Here is a 21,668-nt window from a genome sequence, read left to right as displayed (position 1 = left end):
CTGAACTGTGAATGACCTTGGACTGTTCCCCAGGCTACGCTTCCAGCCCTCGCTCCGTTTCTGCACCACGACACTGACCAAATTATGTGACAAAATGATCACCTCCCCCCAACGCTGCCTGTCTTTTTGTTGGGATCCCTCCCACCACCCACACTCCCAGCTTCGTCATTGGTGGGAGGTTTTGGGGCAGTGCCTGAGGAAGGGGGGTTTGGAGAGGGGAGGAGCTTCAATGCCATAGAGTCCAGTTGCCAAAGCAGCCATTTTCTCCAGGTGAATTGATCTCTATCGGCTGGAGATCAGTTGTAGTAGCAGGAAATCTCCAGCTAGTACCTGGAGGTTGAGCAACCAAAATAAACACCTCTGTACTGATGCCACCGGTAAGGAAATGAGTACAGCAGAAGTTAGTATAACCAATTAAACACAAATATAGGCAATATTTTTTCTGATTTTATTTTATTTTGACACTGCAACTTTAATTTCTACTGAGGGAGGGTAGTGATCTCACACATTGATTGACTGCGCAATATGGTTGTAATCTGGATTAGTTTCCTTGAAGACAACATATGCTAATGTGATGGATTCCAGGCCTGACTGGCACAGTTGGAAGCCTCCTACATCTTCTCTGGAAAAGCCCACCACTATGCTGGTGCTTTGGTTGACTTTGAGTTGCCTGCTATGGATGGGGAATTTCCTGGAGATTTCGGGGTGGAGCCTGGGGAGGGCAGGGAACCTCAGCTGGGTATAATGCCATAGAATCCCCCTTTCAAAGTAGCCATTTTCACCAGTGGAACTGATCTCCCTAGGATGACTTCCTCACTGAGGGCTATAGTACCCTGAGAAGGAATAAACAGTGTCACTACAAGTATTGTGAAAGACAATACCTTGAAAACTGATTCTATATAAACTCAGTACATCTCTTGGCACATGAGAAGTTTACCCATATCCCCTCTGACTTCTCTAAAGTGAATAGATTTCCAGTTTTCAAATTTGGGTAAACTTTACTAGGGTCTGTGTGGACCATGCAAATCTCACACATCTGATCGCTTCCCAAGGATTAAGAATTCCTCATTAACAGGGCCTGGTTTTTTGGTTTTTTTATGACAACAAGTTATTTTCTATGGGATAAAGGATTTTATGAAGAGATTGATGGAGTAGCTATGGGAAGTCCACTCAGTCCAGTAATAGCAAACGTTTACATGGAATATTTTGAAAAGACAGCATTAGAATCGGCACCTTACAAACCTATAATCTGGTTCTGGTTCGTAGATGATACATTTACTATTTGGAGTCAAGGTGAAGAAAAATTAATGGACTTTCTAAACCATCTCAATAATATCCATCCAAACATTCAGTTTACCATGGAAAAAGAAACTGAGGGTAAACTCCCATTTCTTGATACCCTTGTCATCTGTAAAACAAACTTTCAATTAGGTCACAAGGTCTACCGGAAACCAACTCACACAGATCGCTACTTACACAAAAACTCCAACCACCACCCCCAACAGAAAAGAGGAATAATCAAAACATTTAAGGACCGTGCAAGATGGATCTGTGAACCACAGTTTCTCAAGGAAGAAATTAATCATCTAAATCACGCACTGCTAGCAAACGGCTATTCCAGAAATGAAATCAGAAAGGCCATTAAACCAAACAAAAATTAGAAAATTCAGGAAAAACAGCCTCCCATAGGAAAGGTATTCTTGCCATTTATTAAAGGAGTCACTGATAGGATGGAGAAACTTTTGAAAAAACAACCTACAACCAGTGTTTAAACCCACCAAGAAAATACAACAGATGCTACGTTCAGCAAAAGACAAAAGAGACCCCCTCACCTCTGCAGGAGTATATCGTATACCTTGCAGTTGGGGACAAGTTTACATTGGGACCACACAACGCAGCATACAAACAAGGATAAAAGAACATGAAAGATATTGCAGACTTGGCCAACCTGAGAAATTAGCAGTGGCTGAACATGGACTGACCCAAACAGAACACAGGGTTTTATTCCAAGACACTGAAATACTGGACAATTCTACCAACTTTTTTGTCAGATTGCACAAAGCCATTGAAATTCATAAACATCAGCCCAACTTTAACAGAAAAGAAGAGCGTTTAAGAATGAACAAGGCTTGGCTTCATGTCCTGAAAACCTCCAGACTAACAAAGACTACAGTCCACAATAGCCATGCGGATTAGCTTTGGATTCCACATGTTAACAGATCATTTCAGGATATAATGGTTCCATATTAACATACCATACCCTCATTAGCACATTATCTTGATACTTACAGGACAATGATTAGCACATTACCTTTGAAACTTTTTGCAGGACAATGACTCTTGTCAAAACCAACCCCTTTCTGACTATATATTACTCTTCCTACACACTTGACACTGTCCTTCAGTGTTACTCCTCTGAAGACGCCTGCCACAGCTGCTGGTGAAACGTCAGGAAAGAAAAGACCAAGACCACGGTCACACAGCCCGGATAACCTACAAGAACCAATGAACTCTGACCGTGAAAGCCTTCGACAATATTTTGTTATATTGATTCATGAAAAGATCAAGAGTAAGCTCTGCTGTTTCTCACGAACACTCTTTTGCTACTAGTAATTTTATACATTCAGCTTCAGTAGACAGTTACTACCTTTCTCTATCTGAGCATCGCCAGTGACTCCCACCCATTCCTTTTTTTCCTACCTGATTTGGGGTAAGTGACATTAATGACATCATCATCCAGGATTTGGAATTCATTTTCCACTTGATTAAGTGTTTCTGATGTACGATCACATTGTGCGAATAAGATTCCTTTGTAGGTGATATATTCCACTGATGACATTGTAAAACTGGACACAGAGAGAGAGAGACAGAAAGAAGGAAAAATTATGGGGCTGCATCCTAAGGAGGTTTTCTGATTTTATTTTTATTGTTCTTTTAAAAAAAATAAAAGATACAAAGGATAACAAAAATGACCAAAAAATGGAGAGAACACTGAGATTACTACTACCCATAAAACTGATCTGATGTGCTTAAGACAAAATAACTAACTATCATCACCTCTTCAGTCATTGATAGGCCTATGTAATAGCATTGGAAAATGTTTCATTCGGGAAAAACATTATATTGGATATATAAGCCATCATATTTCTACCATCTTTTCAAGTTTTGTCCCACCTTTGTGTCCAAACTGTAGTGTTGCTGTTGTGATTTTGTTTGTTTGTTTTGTTTTTTTGCAGACACACAACATCCTCTAATCATTCATTTTCCAGAGAATAAACCCCACTGTACAGGTTATCCTGAATTTTGAATAAATGCGCATAAGATTGGGCTTTTTTGATTGATTGATTGATTGATTGATTGATTCAATGTCTTTCAAAGTCTGCTGCCAATGTCCGAGAGATCGTATGAGTCTACAAAGATCTAAAGGGACTGTTGAACTGTATTGCTCCAAGGGTCTCAGCGGAGGGGAGTAAGATCAACCAAGTCAGCTGAATCGGCCAACAGGCCAAAAGGCTGGATCCACTGGCAACATAGGACATTTATTCTCCCCAAGGGTCTCAGCAGAGGAGAATAAGATCAACCAAGTCAGCTGAATCGGCCAACAGGCCAAAAGGCTGGATCCACTGGCAACATAGGACATTTATTCTCCCCATGGTGTATACCGCACAAACCTCACATTATTTCTTTTGAGTTTGGAGTCTGAAAATTATCCCCCAAAGGTTCGACAGCAGCTGGAGAAAATGTTCATCTAGATAACCCCTGAGAAATCACTCAGGAGTCCCAAATAGAAGATTATTTCCAAAGAAAAGGCTTTTCTTCTTATCTAGAGGGGCATTGCCCAGATAAAAAGGAAGATTGCTAAATAAGGGGCATCCAACTGCCCCCAAATCCCATAGCCAATGTTAATATTAATTCCCCAAATGGATTCCCCACTCACCTCAGTCTTCGGTGTGTGTCTCTCTTTCTCACTCCGACTGCTTCTGATCTTTGTTCCTTTTGCCACTTGTGCTCTGTGCTCTCAACCAGGGTGCCCTGGCGACACAGGATCAGAATCGGTTCTGTTGCATAATCGTGGGCGATAAACACGTAGATAGAACAAAATTAAATGTTCCTGGTTGAAAATAGGGAGGAAACAACCTGCTCAGCCATTCATTCTTGACAGCATTCCCTAGCTGTCACGGTGTACGTTTATGTTTACTTTTAACTAATCTTGGCTCTTTTCCTGTTTATTGATTTAACCAGTTTACATAATCCTTCAAATAAGTATTGTTACAGTAGGAAGGTGAAATGGTCCCTTGAAGGATTTACGTATAAGCTAAACAAGCTATAGCTTAGGGCCCCACTCTCTTGGGGGCCCCCAAAAAAATTAAAGGAAAAAAAAAACCAGGATGTACATTTCCAAAATATAAGATAAAAAACAAATAAAATAAAACCTACATACAGCGACAGTGTTTTGTGTTGTGTAGGCTCCTATGATGTAAGTAATGGGCCCCGCCTGCTAGCCTGCTCCCTAAAATATCACTGGTTTGCTCATTTCTATATATAGGGTGCCTAAATTCTGCATATCAGATTTTGTTATGTGCAAATGGCTTTAGATACCTATTAGGTCCATAAATGACCATATAGCATATATTCAACACAAAAAACAGCGACAATTTGTTGTTGACAAAGGACAGCTGGACATATAAAGGGCCCCATTACCTTCAATAGCTTAGGGCCTCATCAAACCTAAATCTGGCCGTGGTCCCTTCCCTTGCTGAAAATCTCCCTTAGACCAAGGGTTCCCTGGAAATTACCCCGGTAACCTACCACCACCACTAAGTTCACCTCTGCCTCTGAAGTCCATGTGGAATTTGGAGGTGGCGGCAGCATGAGCTGACAGCTGGGCTCGGCCCACGTGGACATGGGAGGCAGCGGTGGGGAGGAATCAGCCAGCAGGTAAGTGAGGGGGAGAGGGAGGGGGAAATGGCGGTGGAGCCAAAGTGTCCCTGAATACTGCTGAAAAAAATCAGGCATTATTCGGGATCTGCTTTTCGGCTCCCTTTAATTCCCGCCATTCACATCACCTATATCCTGATCCTTTCAAGTGGCGATGAGATTGAACTTGGGTCCTTCTGTGTGCAAAGCAGAGCCACAGCCCATCCCTTCATGTGGAGGTTGGCAAGCCTAATTCACCGTGAAATTTGCAGCATCCCATTGGCGACTATGTAGCTTTATTTGACAGTTAACTCTCATGGGCGATCTAGCATTACATGCTGGGTAGCAAGTGTGGTGTAATGGTTAAAATTTCAGACTAGGAGACCCAGGATCAAATCCAGTTTTATTTCATTTCAGAAATGGTTAAATGGCAGAAATCCTCCCATTAAATTTGCAGGTAAATCAGATCCTCGAGAAATACCTTTCCTTGACACCATTGTGTATAAAAATGCAAATGGAACCTTAGGAGTTAGTTAGTTAACCATATCATAAACCTGTGGACTGCAATCATTTATTGCATTATGACTCATTCCACCCTGAATCCCTCAAAAACAGCTTACCCTATAGCCAGTTTCTTAGGCTCAAACGTAATGCAAGTAGGGAACATGACTTTAAAGTGGCAGCAAGTAAATTAAGCTTTGACTTAAAAAGGAGACAATATCCCGACCCTGTAATTCACAATGCTTTACACAGAACAGCTTGTAAGCAAAGATCTGAATTATTTGAATCAGATAAGAAGAGAGATACAAATAAAATAACTTTCTCTCTCCAATACACTTCAATGACCTCTGTAATCAAGAAAGCCATTCTTAAACATTAGAATATACTTAGAAATATACCAGGCTCTAAAGAGAAACCCAGAGTAGCTTATAAAAGGACACGATCCATTAGGGATCACTTGGTACATTGGAAAATCATAACCCCCATTACCAAAGGTCTCCCAGCAGGAAATTTTAAATGTGGCAGTTGCACATTCTGTAAATACCTTTTGCCAGTAAAAGAATTCCAGAATCCCTTAACAGGATTTCAGTTCCAGATTCAAACCTATAACAACTGTGAATCCAAGAATTTAATATATCTTGCAAAATGTTAATGTCAACTTTTTTATGTAGGCAAAACCAGTAGACCTATTAAGACAATAGGAGAACATTTATCACGCGTTAGAAACCAAGTCTTAGATGCCCCAATGGCATTGCATTTTAAAAACAAGAACCATACCACTGATGATTTTGCATATTTTGTTATTTGGAGTTATGAACGCAGGACTTCTGACCAGGTGGATATAGATTTTAAAACAACAGGAGGCTAAATATATCCACCTGCTGAATACAATTTCTCCATTTGGACACAATAGTGAACTGGATTTAAATTGTTTCATTTGAGGCTTTAAAAGTAAGAATTGAGTGAATATCCCTTTAAGTGTCAGGAAGCCATCTGCTGCGACAGCTACTGTTGATTTAGAAATGCTGTCTTTTAGCATTCAAATACAGAGTAATTTGAGAGCTTTGAGTTCCCTCCATTACAAGAGCAGACATATTAACTGCCTTGAAGTGAGTATTATTATAACAGCTTACTATAACAGTTTATTTTTATAATATTTGAATGCTTATAACATAACTAATCTGCTTCTAGAACCACGAAAAAAAATTTTAGGGTGGTTCTTGTGGAGTAAGCTACCTTCTCAATGTCATATTGATAACAATGAACAACTGATTGACAGAATGTATATGTATATTACAGCATATTTTCTGATGAAGACCTCGGGTTGAAACTGGGCGTTAATCCGGACCCGTTATACACCTTGGACTGTGGAATTTGTATGACCCCAACTTCGTATTGTCAGTGCAATCAACAGGATACAACTCCGTGATGCACTTCAACAACAAACTCCAGGTGCTAGCTGGAGATCTCCTGCTATTACAACTGATCTCCAGATGATAGAGATCAGTTCACTTGGAGAAAATGGCTGCTTTGGCCATAGAACTCCATTGCATTGAAGTCCATCCCCTCCCCAAACCCTGCCCTCCTCACACTCTGCCCCAAAAACTTCCCGCTGGTGGCAAAGAGGGACCTGGCAACCCTAAATTCTAGGTCCTCATGGGGGAAAAGGTGGGGTTAAATAAAGTAAAAGAATGTCAATAGATGTTTTGTGTACTTTTACTTGATTATTCGCTATCCCGAGGGTCATGTGGTTTTTTAAAAATAAAACATAACAATTCAAACTCCTAAATCTAAGCATTTGCTTCAGGTGGGTAGCCGTGTTGGTCTGCAAGAGATGAGCAAGATTTGAGTCCAGTAGCACTTTAAAGACCAACCAGATTTCCAGGGTATACACTTGTGAGAGTAAAAGCTCTCAATATCTGACCAAATCATGTGACAAAAGGATTACCTCCCCCCTGCTTGCTGCCCATCTGTTTGTTGTGATCCCTCCCACCACCCACACTCTCAGCTGTACATACTGCCCGATACGGTCTGTCCAACGCCCATCAAAACCTGCAACTGGCCCTGGGCCACAGCAATGCTGCCGGGGCCTTGGTTGCTTAGACCAAGTTCAAACACTGAGCACCAAGCAACATGGTCTGGAGTGCTTCTGTTGGCACGTGAGATTCCTACCCTAGAAGGTCCTTTATTTTGTCCACCAGGCCTTATTGATCCATACAACACCACACGAGCAATGCTTCTTTTCTGATTTTATTTTATTTTCTCACTGCAACTTTAGTTTCTACTGAGGGAGGGTAGTGATCTCACACACTGATTCGTTGCGCAATATGGTTGTAATCTGGATTAGTGTCCTTGCTGTGATGGATTCCAGGCCTGACTGGCACAGTTGGAAGCCTCCTACATCTTCTTTGGAAAAGCCCACCTCTAGGAGTGAATCAGGAAACGCTGGAGCTTTGGTTGACTTTGAGTTGCCAGCTCTGGTTTGGGAATTTCCTGTAGATTTGGGGGTGGAGCTTGGGGAGGGCAGGGAACCCCAGCTGGGTATAATGCCATAGAGTCCACTCTTAAAAGCAGCCATTTTCACCAGTGGAACCGGTCTCGCTAGGATGACTTCCTCACTGAGGGCTGCAGTACCCTGAGAAGGAATAAAAACAGGGCCACTACAAGTATTGTGAAAGACAATACTTTGAAAACTGATTCTATATAAACTCAGTTCATCTCTTCACACATGAGAAGTTTACCCATATTCCCTCTGACTTCTCTAAAGTGAATAGATTTCCAGTTCTCAAATTTGGGTAAACTTTACTAGGTTCTGTGTGGACCATGCTAATCTCACACATCTGATCGCTTCCAAAGGATTAAGAATTCCTCATTAACAGGGCCTGGTTTCTCAGTTGCACCACAGGAGATGGTGTGAGGATACACAACAGGAAGAGGTTAAGGCATTCTTCAGTCCCACGGGAAGGTAGTATTCATGCCCCGCATGTTCTCCCGATAAACACGGTCAAAGTGTTCGTTCTGTGCCACTGTCAGGTGGTTCTTCCAGTCCCCGGAGATCCCTAAGACAACGTACAAGAGTAAGCATGGGGAAGAAACAAATGCACAGCAACACATATCCTCCTCCCTGAGTATCTGTTTACATGCATTGCTGTCTGAGTTCCCCTCAGTAGGGACATAGTCCAGCCCCTGTTCCCTATGACACAGCCCACTTCTATGGCCTTTCTGGCATTGGTTTTTATATATATATTTTTTTATTTTTTTTCAAATTCATTCATATTCAATTACATATGTCCATTAACCAATTATATAATATAACAACATTTCTTATCTTATCTAATATATATTTCTTTAACTTCCCCTCTCCCCTCCTCTGTCTCTTTATCATTGTTACTCTCTTTGTATTTATTGTCTAATTCTTAGTAATGAATCGCCCATATCTACTTCAACAAATCTGAATTAGATCAAAATATATCCCTTGATATCACAATTAAATTCATTCATACAATATTTTGTCCATGCCTCCCATTATGGCCTTTCTGGCATTGCGAAGTTCTGTCGTTCGAGTGCCAGCTCAGCAGAAGAACACACATGCCACACAGGACCCCATATAGGCTCCTCTTTTACCTTTCCTCATCAGCTTCCCTTTCTGGTGGTCCATCAAATGATCAGGCATCAAGGAGTAATTGGACATCTTGTTCTCCTTCATCTTCTGGAAAGTGGCATATTCCACCACAGAGTCAATTTGCTGGCTACTGAGCTTCTTCCCAAGGAAGTGGCAGATCTTCTCCACACAGCCTCGCAGGTCCTGGGGATGACACAGGCAGATGACAAGATAGTCCGAATATAAACTCATGTACTGTGTGACCACACGGAAGATCTGCACCCCAACATTCAGCATGCAGAAGCAATCGATTCCTTTTTTTAGGATGTTCCATTCTTTCTATTTGACTGTCAATGGGCCTTTTCCATTAATACAATAGTCACTGAAAGAAATAATTTACACCATTCGTATATGTTTGATTAACAGAATTACTTCAATATCCTGGATCTAGTCTCAATGGCTACATTGGGGGTGGGGGGAACCACCTTTGCAGTGATACCAGCATTGTCCCTAGCAAGAGAAGGTAACTAGAACTTCTTGTTCAACTATCTGGTACAGTACGATAGCCCACAATGGATCAATTACTTCATCTATTAACTCCTTTATAGCAAGTACAAAATAAGTCCTTTAAGGTAAGTACAGCTTCTATTGTCCTAAACCACAAGGACAAAAATAATTGTTCAAAGGAGTTTTCTTGTAAGGACCCTCAAGAATAGCTGACAGCAAAACATAAAAGATGCTGTTGGGGCATTTTTGGCAGTCAAGTCACCAAATTAGCTGGTGGCTGCAAGGGACTCTCCATAGATGGTCACTGAAATTTGGTGAATTTTGGGACAGGGGACCGATTTTATGGGCCTGCAAAGGGGTCACCCCCATCCTCCAGGCATTTGCAAGCCGAGCTGTCCACTTGTTTTCAGGTTCAGAAGTTCAGCATTGCCAAGGACTGGTGGATAGAGCTGGCTGGCAGGCTGACACCTCAAAGTCTGGGGCTCCCTTTGTATCTCGGACTCATAGCATGATGCCCATGCAAATTAGCTTCTAAACTGAGGAAAAGGTCTTAAATGCAAGAAAAATAAGGCACAGAAAACATTTCTTTTGGTGGCAAATGACATCCAGTGAACAGTCCTTTATTATAGTCATCAAAAATCCAAGCTTTTTCCTATGGGAATTTTTTATGAACTCTGGAGGAAGCATTTTTCGAGGTAGAGTCACCAGATTCACAGCACAGTTGCAAGGGACTCTCCTTGCATGAAACCCAAACTTTGGCAAAGTTTGGGATGGTAGTACAATTTTATGGGACCCCAAAGGGGTAGACCCCCTCCTCCACAGAAAGGCACAGTAAACTTTACCATGTCTTTCTATGAATGGGGCTGACCCCTTCGGGGCCCATAAAATTGGACCCCTGACCTACTCTTCACCCAGCTTCAGGATTCATGCAAGGAGAGTCCCTTGAAGTTACCCTGAAAATTTCGGAACTTTACCTCCAAAAATGCTCCCACGGGAGCTTAAAAAAAAGTCCATAGAGTTTAATGGGATTTTTTTTTTTAAGTAAACCCGGGAATAAAGATGAATACCCATCTACCGGTGTAGGTATTTCGCTTATTTCAGGTTTCCTGAAAAAAATCAGGCTCAATAAACCCAAATCCGAAATACATGGTCTGTCTGTCTGTCTCTACAATCCTAATCCTGTCTGGGGCTTGGGATGCCCACTCAGAGCAACTAGGGTTTACAGGTCCTCCCAGCCACCAGCAGGGGATGTAGGGATAGGGTTGCCAGATCCAGGCTGGAAAACCTCTAAAGATTTCGGCGTGGAGTCTGGGGAAGACAAGACTAGGATTGTGCAAAGAAAAAAAATCAGAAAAAACCCCTCTTGGATCCTCCCTCCTTTTATTTTTCACTTTTTATTCTAGTAGGGAAGGAACTTGGTTCATCCTTAGAGCCACTCAATCCATGCTGACTGAATATCTGGCAGGGGGGGGGAGTTGGCACCATCATCAGCAGAGGTAACTGTGTATGCCTAAAAATGGGCAAGATTGGGACCATACCTGCTGCAGTTCTTCATAAGTGATGTAGAAAAAGTTAGGGCTTCCTTTCAACCCCATCCAGCCCTTCACATGGTCAAACCAGGAACCACAGATCACTGAGAGAGCAAAATAGAGGGTGAAATGACATGTTACGAGGGGACTGGCCAAGAGGGGGCAAGGGGTTACTCTCTTTGCTAATAGTGAGGTTGTGTGATGCTATTGATAACACTAGATCTGGGGTCCCTCCATATCTTTTCCTCACAAGCTCTGGTCAACCTCCAACCTTTGACTGTGGATAGCCTCATTTTGCTACTTTCATGAATGGCAGGAGGCAGCCACTTTAGTATTAGTTTTATGACAGAAAAACAGCACATTCTCAGAATGCTGACAGCAAATTCCTGGTTTCCCAAGATTCCCTGAGGAAATCCCAAGGCAGTCAAGCAGTATTCTCCAGAACTGTGTCTGTGGCTTCTCGCTCAAGCAAAGGGAGCATTATCTTAAGCTCCTCTGAGGTACAGTAGAATACAAATGTGATTAATAAAATAATAGGACATTCTCAAAGCAGATCCCAAGACTTTCTGAGGGAAATCTTAGCAGTGAAACGGTATTTTCTATCAGTATAATCTTCTAGGAACTGCTTGCTTCCATTCTTGGCTGAAGGAGGGTTTGTGTCTGGTGATATGTTCACTGAAAGCCAAATTAAAGACAATTTCCCAATTTCCATACCATTCCCACTCAGGAACTTCTCCAGGTATTCTTCCAGGCTCCCAGGATCTTTAAGTGTTTTAAAGATCATGCAGAAATGGTAAGATGAGACCAGCACATCCTTGGGATTACGCAAGGTGTAGATAACCTGTGGCAGAGGTAGGAATGCTATTTAGAGAAGGCGACATCTCCCTCACACATATGCCCACACACATTTTGAAACATGTAAAAAAATTTCCCACAAGAGCACCTGTATGTTTGGTTATTGTGAGTTATAAAAATTTAAGTTGTTATAGTGCATTTTTTACTTTTCTGGTAGTCTCAAAACTGTGTGGTGAAATATGCCCTTGCTGAGATTCTTGCTGTTTCCTACTGATAATCTCTTGCCTTTTCCCACTATAACCTGTAAGTTGATCCTGGGGATAGTTAAGAGTTGAAATGAATTTGTTGGAGGAAACACGCAAGACCTTCAATCTCTTCTTTATTTACTCTTGCTTTCTCTATTATGCTACTTTACACTGCAGCATTATTCATTGGGGTTGCCAGCAACCTTCAAAAAAGTGGCTGAGGTTTTTCAACATAGCATCATGACATCCGAGAGGTTATTTTCTTGAACAACTTGTACATTTTGGGGGTTTTTCCCCCCAACCTCATTTATGTTTTTCTTTTTCAGGTTTTTCTGCAAAATTAGATGCTGCTCTTGGTTCACAGAATACCCCCCCTCCCAATCTAGACATGGCCCTACTGTATGGAATTTTGATCTGCACTCTGGGGCCCTGTCATAATAAGATATATTGATTTCTCAGCTTCTAGTGCAATTTGAAGTTGACTTTAGTGAGATTGGGGGAGGCGGGCAGCATGTAAAATACTGAACGTTAAGAGGTTCAAACTTCACAGTTTGTTTAAGGGTTGGAAGCAAACTTTGAAATTATAAGTCTCGTCTGTTTGAATTCTTATATTTTTTGTTACTTTGAAGATGTCTAAACTGTTGATTCAACTCTTTGGAAATAGTTCAAGAAGTCTACAAAACATGACTTCTGTGAGGAGATGACAAACCACATACCCGGGGTGGGGCACATTGGAGAACTTCTTATGAGAGTAAGGTCTGATGATACAAGGGGATTGTGAGGAATTCCTGTTCACCCAAAATCACAGCAACCATTTATGGGGCTTCCTATGATTCTTATCCAGTATGCTCAACCTCCTATGCACTGTGTATTCCATTGTGCTTTGTGTGTGTGTGTTAGTTCTAGGTCTGCTGTGCATTCATGAGAACGTTTGTGTGAGGTATGGTCTCAATGCAAATTGCCCATTTCTTACTTTGGCTTTGGTTTGCAGAAAGGACTTCGGGAAAAGCTGAATTGGAACATGAGTAGTCAAGAACCGGGGTGGAGGATTTTTCAAGGCCGTCTGCAGGCCACCATTAGTCTCAATCCAAGGAGATCGCTCCCACACTAGTGTACTGTGTGTCCACGTGGGGTCCCCATTCTGTGAGATCAAGCCCAAGATCTCTGACATCCAATTGGTGCCTAAGAGAGAGTCCACCAGTCATGAGATTGCCTCTTCTTCCCAAGCTGCCTTTCTTCTGCTACAGATATTTCTTGCCCATGCAGTGGCAGAGCTATAAGAACTGGATCCCTGGACTTAAAGTCAGTTCAATACGCAGAAGTCACTCAGAATTTATCCTTCATCTGAGGATTGGCAAGGTTTTCACAAGGTGGCAAAACTCTGTATGCCAGTACTGTCAAGGTCACCACATCTTGGAATACCATTAAAAATTGTCTCAAGGAAGTCACTAAAAAAAAAAAACCTCAGTTGTTTGTACCACACAACCCCCTCCCAATTTGTTTACCAATATTTAGAATACCAGTTGTGCAAGGAAATGAGCGAAAGCTCTGCTTTTTCAAGCTACAAAATGAGGTATCTTCCAATGCAAGAACTACAATTGGTTCCCTGCTACCTTGTAGCAATCCCACCATCAACCTAACTATGAATTACTCCGAACAAGAAATCAACTTCCTAGACCACAGTACGGATCCACAGTGAACTATACTCGTCCTCCACGTACTCAATATAAAGCAGGTGTTGGTGGAAAATCTCTACGCTTGCTTGTTTTCGGAAAACTACCATATTCTATGAATGTTAAGAGGTACATATTGAGTACGTGGAGGATGAGTATAGTTCACTGCTACACTTTGGAGTATTCTTCGGGGAACTAGTGAAACATTTGGTTGATATAACAGGCAGAAATTTATTTGGAAACATAAAGTTGAATGGATTTGTGGCTGAAGAAAATACTTTGAAATGGCCGTCCCCCCATCTTCTCCCATTAATTGTATTTCTGGGATTTTTGACTGTATACCATTGATTGGACAATTTTGAAAAATTATTCAAGAAATATATACCAAGAAGATTGCATTATTCTGTTGCACAGAGACTGCATCAAAACTGTGTTGTATATATTGTATATATTTCTGATGTTCTTGTTTATGTATTCCACCTTGTTTTGTCATTGATGTTTAAGCACTAATAAGAAATTTGCTACTTTTGTACATTTAGTACCTGGAGGTTGGCAACTCTATGGGGAATAGGAACCTTAAGGAAAGGCATGGGTGGGGGGAGTCTGCAGTGGAAAGGGGGATCATGGAAATTGCCACCTGTGTCCGGAGCCAACCCAATATGTACGTCATAAAATACACATATTAAGACATTTATAAATTATGCCAGTAAATGTGAAAACAGTAATTCTATGGAGTTTCATGAATGCTTTCCTGAGAGTCACCTTGGAGTAATTTCCCCAGGGCAATGGGTATTCCATACATCAGAGGTAATTCTGCAATCATAGAAATGTTCACAGAACCTAGAGTTCGTCTCCCCCGGCCACAAGGAAACAAACTGTAATGTTGTTTCAGGAAAAGATCAAGAGTCAGCACAGCTGTTTCTCACACCACATCCTTTTGCCACCAGTCAAAAAGGGCAAGAGTCCAGTAGCACCTTAAAGACTAACAAAAATATTTTCTGGTATTTTCTTCACATCTGAAGAAGTGAGCTGTGGCTCACGAAAACTCATACCCTACCAGAAAATATTTTTGTTAGTCTTTAAGGTGCTACTGGACTCTTGCCCTTTTTGACTACTGCAAACAGACTAACACGGCTACCCACTGTGAATTTTTGCCACCAGCAATTGGATAAATACAACTTTAGGAAACAGCGACTGCCTTTTGCTCTGCCAGCATCACAAGCAACTCCCACCCCACTCGTTTTTATTCCTACCTGATTTGGGGAAAGTGACATTAAAGACATCATCATCTAGGACTTGGAATTCGTTTTCCAGTCGATTGAGAGATTCCGATGAAAAATCCCACTGTGGGAATAAGATTCCTTTGTGGGTGATATATTCCACTGATGACATTGTAAAACTGGAGAGAGGGAGAGAGAGAGGGGGAGAGAGAGAGGGGGGGGGGAGAGAGAGAGAGAGAGAGAGAGAGAGAGAAATATTATTGGGCTGCATCCTAAGGGTCTTTTCAGATTTTGTTTCATTATTCCTTTTTATTACTCTGTTTTTGGTTAGAGTTTTGTCCTGGATCAGCAGCTGCCAGCTGCCACCCCCCACCCCCGTGATAAGAAAATAAAGATGCTATTTTGAGGTTACAAATAAATGTTGAAGGCTTTTTTTGGTTAAACTAGTGAACATGAAAAGGGTCAAAGTTTTTTGCAAACTGCTTTTTTTGCAAAATGCAGGAAAAAAGGGGGGGAGGGTGCAAGGCAAGATGAGCTGAAATATAAAATCTGCCTAGGTGAAACTGACAGTTACAGCAACAGGAAACTTCCTAGCTCACCACAAGCCTGGTTGCTAGGAAGGTTGCTAAGCGTTGCTATGGGGGGGCTGCTAAGATGTTGACAACGGCCACTGACCAGGCAGCAGACCCTTGGGAGGACAGGACGCGGCAGCGAGGAGAGCAGGGCCGACAGGGGGGGGCGGCTGCGCCACTGCTGAGGGCCCCAGCTGATTGGCGGGCGGGGAGCGTGGCCCGCGGCCTCAGCGAATGGGGAAGCAGGGGGGGTGGAGCAAGCCCCGAGGGCCCTTGATGGGCTTGGGAGGCGGGAGCCAGGAGAGGGAAGGGGGAAATAAAAAGGCGGGAGAAGCAGAGGCCCGGGAGGATTGGCAGCAGCTGCTGCCCAATCGCTGCGAAGCAACCGCGGGCGAGCTGGCTGGCTGCAACCGACGGGGAATGGCAGTTGATTACAGTTGATATTCAAACTAAAGTCCATGCATTCACCTGGGCTGAATAAAGACCTTGCATTCATGGCTCAATGCCAGTGCTGGTTTCTCCACACCCATCTCTCCCCTGGGCGTCACAGGCTCTTCTGCAGACCACACCTAATCCCATCACGCCTGCTATTCACATTGACATACTAGAAAAGAGCAAGAGTCCAGTAGCACCTTGAAGACTCACAAAAATATTTTGTTATTTGCATTTACCTGGGCTCAATAAAGACCCTGCATTCATGGCTCATGACCAATGCTGGTTTCTCCACACCCATCTCTCCCCTGGACATCACAGTCTCTTCTGCATACCACACCTAATCCCATCATGCCTGCTATTCACATTGACATATTAGAAAAGAGCAAGAGTCCAGTAGCACCTTAAAGACTCACAAAAATATTTTGTTATTTGCATTTACCTGGGCTCAATAAAGACCTTGCATTCATGGCTCATGACCAATGCTGATTTCTCCACCCCCATCTCTCCCCTGGACATCTCAGACTCTTCTGCAGACCACACCTAATCCCATCACGGATGCTATTCACATTGACATACTAGAAAAGAGCAAGAGTCCAGTAGCACCTTGAAGACTCACAAAAATATTTTGTTATTTGCATTTACCTGGGCTGAATAAAGACCTTGCATTCATGGCTCATGACCAATGCTGGTTTCTCCACACCCATCTCTCCCCTGGACATCTCAGACTCTTCTGAAGACCACACCTAATCCCATCATGCCTGCTATTCACATTGACATACTGTTAACGTTGACATACTAATGTCAGGAGCTGTGCTGTTCAGGCAGGCTCTTGACATGAGTTAGGCCCAGGTCTGTTTCAGTGTATATTTGGTTTCGTTTCCTTAACGCTGCCCAGATGGTCCCCGTTCACCCCCCTGCGCGTCCTTGAGCTTTCAGCGGGCAACGCAGTATTACGGCTGAGCTCGTTCCCCGCTTCCCTTCCGTCCCTCCACTCCCTGTTTCTAGCAGCTTAATGTGAGGATCTTCAGCTGCCCTCAGCAATCCCAAAAAGCCGCTCGCTCAGACAGGTAGATCTTAAGCAGGTCAACGTTTATTCAGGAGCACGCAGGTACAGCGTGAGCAATCCACAAGTTCAACGCTGCTAATGACCGCTCAACCTACAAAGCATAGCTTTAAGCACAAAGCACGCAAGCGGCCTGGGAATCGTGCCGCTGAAAGCTCAAGGACGCGCAGGGGGGTGAACAGGGACCATCTGGGCAGCGTAAGAAAACGAAACCAAATATACACTGAAACAGACCTGGGCCTAACTCATGTCAAGAGCCTGCCTGAACAGCACAGCTCCTGACAACTAATGCTTGTCTGAATTTACTCTCCTCTACTTAAAGACAGATGGATTCACATTCTAAGCTGTATCTGAAGAAGTGAGCTGTGGCTCACAAAAGCTCAGACCCTGCCAGAAAATATTGTTGTTAGTCTTTAAGGTGCCACTGGACTCTTGCCCTTTTCTATAACTTCCTAGAGAGAGCGTAGTTTTTGCTCAAGCATCACTTCTTGGAAACTTCACAGAACTCCACAGTTTGTAAATGCATTTACCTGGGCTGAATAAAGACCTTGCATTCATGGCTCATGACCAATGCTGATTTCTCCACACCCATCTCTCCCCTGGACATCACAGACTCTTCTGCATGCCACACCTAATCCCATCACGCCTGCTATTCACATTGACATACTGTTAACATTTACATACTAATACTTGTCTGAATTCACTCTCCTCTACTTAAAGACAGATGGATTCACATTCTAGCTGTATCTGAAGAAGTGAGCTGTGCCACATGAAAGCTCATACCCTGCCAGAAAATATTTTTGTTCGTCTTTAAGGTGCTACTGGACTCTTGCTCTTTTCTGTTACTACATACAGCAAGAGAAGTGAGCTGTGGCTCACGAAAGCTCATACCCTACCAGAAAATATTGTTGTTAGTTTTTAAGGTGCTCCTGGACTCTTGCCCTTTTCTACTACTGCAGACAGACTAACGCGGCTACCCACTGGGAATTACCTACGGGGAGGGCAGTTCGGACTCCCTGCCGGACAGGTCTGAGGCCGGGGAAGCTCTCCTCGACCGACCCCAAGTTGAGCGAGAGGGGCTGGGATTGACACCCACCCAGGCCGCTGCCCCACAGGTTTCCTCATTCTAAAGTGAGAGAGGTGCTTCCAGGATCATTCCTAAACTCCTGAGGGAGCGGGGACAGCACCCGATGAGCATATATTAAGACGTTTATAAATACTGCCTGCAAATGTGACAACAGTAATACTATGAATGCATTCCTGATTGCAAGAGAGAGAAATTATTGGGCTGCATCCTAAGGGTCTTTTCAGATTTTGTTTTATTATTCCTTTTTATTACTCTGGTTTTGGTTAGAGTTAGGGTTAGAGTTTGCTCATTCTAAAGCAGTGGTTCCCAACCTTTTTTTGACCAGGGACTACTAGGACTTTTTTGTTCGGTGCAGGGACCCCAAGGTTCAAAATAAAAACTCCGAGAATTTGAAAATAAACTTTAATCATAACTCTTAGTTAAACATTAAACTTAGAATAATATTTGAATATATATTTTTATAATAGAGAACTTTTAATTGAAAATATTAATGTATTTTGGGTTTATAACTTTGTTTTGCGGACCTTAATTTAGTTCTCGCGGACCCCTGGGGGTCCACGGACCCCCGGTTGGGAACCAGTGTTCTAAAGCGAGAGAGGCTTCCAGGATCACTCCTAAGGGAGGGGGCCAGCACCAGATGAGCCCTGTCAAGAGTGGGAGTGGAGCTCCCCCACCTGGACTTCCCCGGCCCAGCCACAGAACCTCTGTCTTTGATGGGTCCCATGTCGGGCGTTCTTCTTTAATCCACCACAGCCTCCAAGCACTAGTGTTGCCAGGTCCCCCTTCACCACCAGCGGGAGGTTTTTGGGGTGGAGCCTGAGGAGGGTGGGGCTTGGAGAGGGGCCATAAAGTCAATGCCATAGAGTCCAATTGCCAAAGTGGCCATTTTTTTCCGGCGAACTGATCTCTGCCGACTGGAAATCAGTTGTAATAGCAGGAGATCTCCAGCTAGTACCGGGAGGTATACCTGTACACAAAAATATATTTGTTGTGCTGTAGAAGTTTATTAAAACAAGCAAAACAGCACCAGACTCATAGAGCAACTACTATATTCTACTACACAAATACAATAACATGAGTGCAAAAAACTTTTGATCTGAAGATCTGAAGAAGTGAGCTGTGGCTCACGAAAGCTCATACCCTACCAGAAAATATTTTTGTTAGTCTTTAAGGTTCTACTGGACTCTTGCCCTTTTTGACTACTGCAAAAAACTTGGTAACAATAAAAGGTTTCTTTATGTTTTATTATCAGTAAATGTTTGATTTGCATACCTATTTTATATACCTATATACCCGGAGTAACGTAAAAATTTCTTGGACAAAAAGGGGTTGTGAGTGGGAAAAGTTTAAGAAGTCCTGATCTAGATAACCCCTGAGAAATCACTAAGGGATCCCAAATATAAGCTTCCTTGCAAAACAAAGGCTTCTTTTTCTTATCTAGAGGGGCATCATCCTGATACAAAGAAACCCTGCTATGTAAGGGGCATCCAATTGCCCCCAAATCCCATAACAAATGTGGAACATTAATTCCCCAAAAGGATTCCCCACTCACCTCAGTATTCGGCGTGTCTCTCTCTTTCTCACTCCGACTGCTGCTGATCTTTGTTCCTTTCGCCGCTTGTGCTCTGTGCTCTCAACCAGGGCCCCTGGCGACACCGGATCAGAATCAGTTTTCTTGCTTCATCGTGGGTGATAAACACGCACATAAACCACAGTGAAAAAGAGTATTGATAAAACAGTGTAAATTCCCCTTCGTCCTGGTTGAAAATAGGGAGGAAACTAGCACGGAAGCATGCCGTACGTGCAACAACGTGCTCAGCTATTCCTTCTTGGCAGCATTTCCTGGCTGGCACGGTGAATGTTTGTCTCTACTTTTAACAAACTTTGACCCTTTTCATGTTCACTGGTTTAACCAGTTTACCTCACCCTTCAAATAAGTATTGTTAGAGTAGGAAGGGGAAACGGTGCCTTCCTTTGCTGAGTATCTCCCTTAGATCAAGGATTCCCTGGAAAGTACCCTGGTAACCTGCAGCCACCGCTCAGTTTGCAGCCACTGCCTTCACAGTCCATGTGGACTTCATAGGAAGAGCTGGGCTCAGCCCACGTGGACTTCAGAGGCAGCAGTGGGGAGGAATCAGCCAGCAGGTACGTGCGGGGGAGAAGGAGGGGGGAAATGGCAGCCCTGAATAATGCTGAAAAAATGGGGCATTATTTGGGATCCATTTTGGGCTCCCTTTAATTGCCGCCATTCACATCACCTACAACCTGATCCTTTTAAGTGGCGATGCCAGAGATCAATCCTGGGACCTTCTGCATGCAAAGCAGAGCCACAGTCAGTCCCCTCCATGTGGAGGTTGGCAATCCTAGTTCACCATGAAATTTACAGCATCCTATTGGCGACTATGTAGCACTATGTAACACTATGTAGTATTGGCATACTATGTATGCACTATTAATGCCCATGGGCGATCTATGGGAAGCACGTGTGGTGCAATGGTTAGAGTGTCAAACTAGGATCTGGGAGACCCAGGTTCAAATCCCCCCCCCCCTGCAGTGGATGCTTGCTGAATGGCCTTGGGCTGGATGCTCTCTCTCAGCCTAACCTATCTTACAGGGTTGTTGTGAGGATAAAATGGAGGAGAGGAAAATGATGCAAGCAACTCTAGGTCCCCACTGGGGAGAAAGGTGGGGTATAAATGAAGTAAATGAATGCCAATAGATGTTGTGTAAAAGGTGAAAGAAGAAGAAAAACCAAAGAATGAGCAGTAAATATAACAGGGATTCTAATAACAATGTTTCAGGTGATTGTTTTACCTTGCTTATGTTTATGATTTCCCCCCCATATCTCTTTTTCAATTTCTGCACCCCACATTTTAAAAACTAATACAAATTTTATGCAAAAAAGCTGTTTTGTATACTTTTACTTGATTATTTGCGATCCTGAGGGTCATGTGTTTTTTTTTTCTTCCAATGAAACATAATATTATAACAATTCAAAACTCCTAAACCTAAGCATTTGTTTCAGGTGAGTAGCCATGTTGGTCTGCAGTAGATGAGCAAGATCTGAGTCCAGTATAAGGTTGTGCCTATCAATAAACCTGAACCAACAAGAATCCCAAAACTAGCCGTTTTGATAATTTTTATGCTTCAGGTTTACTGAACACCCTGAGGCCAAATAGGCTATAATTATTCGGCTTTTTCGGGTTCGGCTATTCGCCTTTGCACAGAGGCACGGCTCTGTACTTTGCCCCCTTTTTCTTTATTATTTTTTTTTTACTAGTTTTGTTAGGGTCCCATAGTTGGGGCCATTTTCAGGTAGGGGTTGTGTAATTGGAGCCAAGTTGGTCTGACCAAATTTCCAGGTATATCACCCAACAGCAGACTAATGTGCGTAGCAGAAGAGTCATTTAAAAGATGGGGCTCACCCAGTCCCATCCAGAGGGATATACCCTCCAACTAAAAAGTGCCAGCTTTGACTGCTTCTACCACCAGGCTTCCGAAGGAGACTTCCTCACCCATGCGG

General features: G+C 42.9%; 1 protein-coding gene across 1 annotated transcript; it reads right to left on the bottom strand.

Moving 5' to 3' along the window:
* Nucleotides 1-8,367: 8,367 nt before the first annotated feature.
* Nucleotides 8,368-15,172, bottom strand: LOC130474323 (sulfotransferase 2B1-like). The gene is made up of 6 exons (XM_056845876.1): nucleotides 15,022-15,172; nucleotides 13,069-13,277; nucleotides 11,770-11,896; nucleotides 11,065-11,159; nucleotides 9,043-9,223; nucleotides 8,368-8,477 (listed from the first exon to the last, which is right to left on the bottom strand). Exons 1-6 carry the CDS (start codon nucleotides 15,158-15,160, stop codon nucleotides 8,368-8,370), a joined length of 861 nt encoding a protein of 286 aa, XP_056701854.1. The 5' UTR covers nucleotides 15,161-15,172.
* Nucleotides 15,173-21,668: the final 6,496 nt, after the last annotated feature.

The sequence above is a fragment of the Euleptes europaea genome, chromosome 3 (genome assembly GCF_029931775.1).
Source record: "Euleptes europaea isolate rEulEur1 chromosome 3, rEulEur1.hap1, whole genome shotgun sequence".
NCBI lineage: Eukaryota > Metazoa > Chordata > Lepidosauria > Squamata > Sphaerodactylidae > Euleptes > Euleptes europaea.
Note: the sequence above shows the minus strand (reverse complement) of the source record. Positions and strands in the feature narration are given on the sequence as shown.

Coding starts and splice junctions, on each gene's coding strand:
- LOC130474323 (XM_056845876.1), bottom strand. CDS start 15,160: ATGTCATCAGTGGAATATATCACCCACAAAGGAATCTTATTCCCACAG. Junction 11,160..11,769: donor GAAGTTCCTGAGTGGGAATG/GTATGGAAATTG, acceptor TTGCTCTCTCAG/TGATCTGTGGTTCCTGGTTT. Junction 9,224..11,064: donor CTTATGAAGAACTGCAGCAG/GTATGGTCCCAA, acceptor TGTCATCCCCAG/GACCTGCGAGGCTGTGTGGA.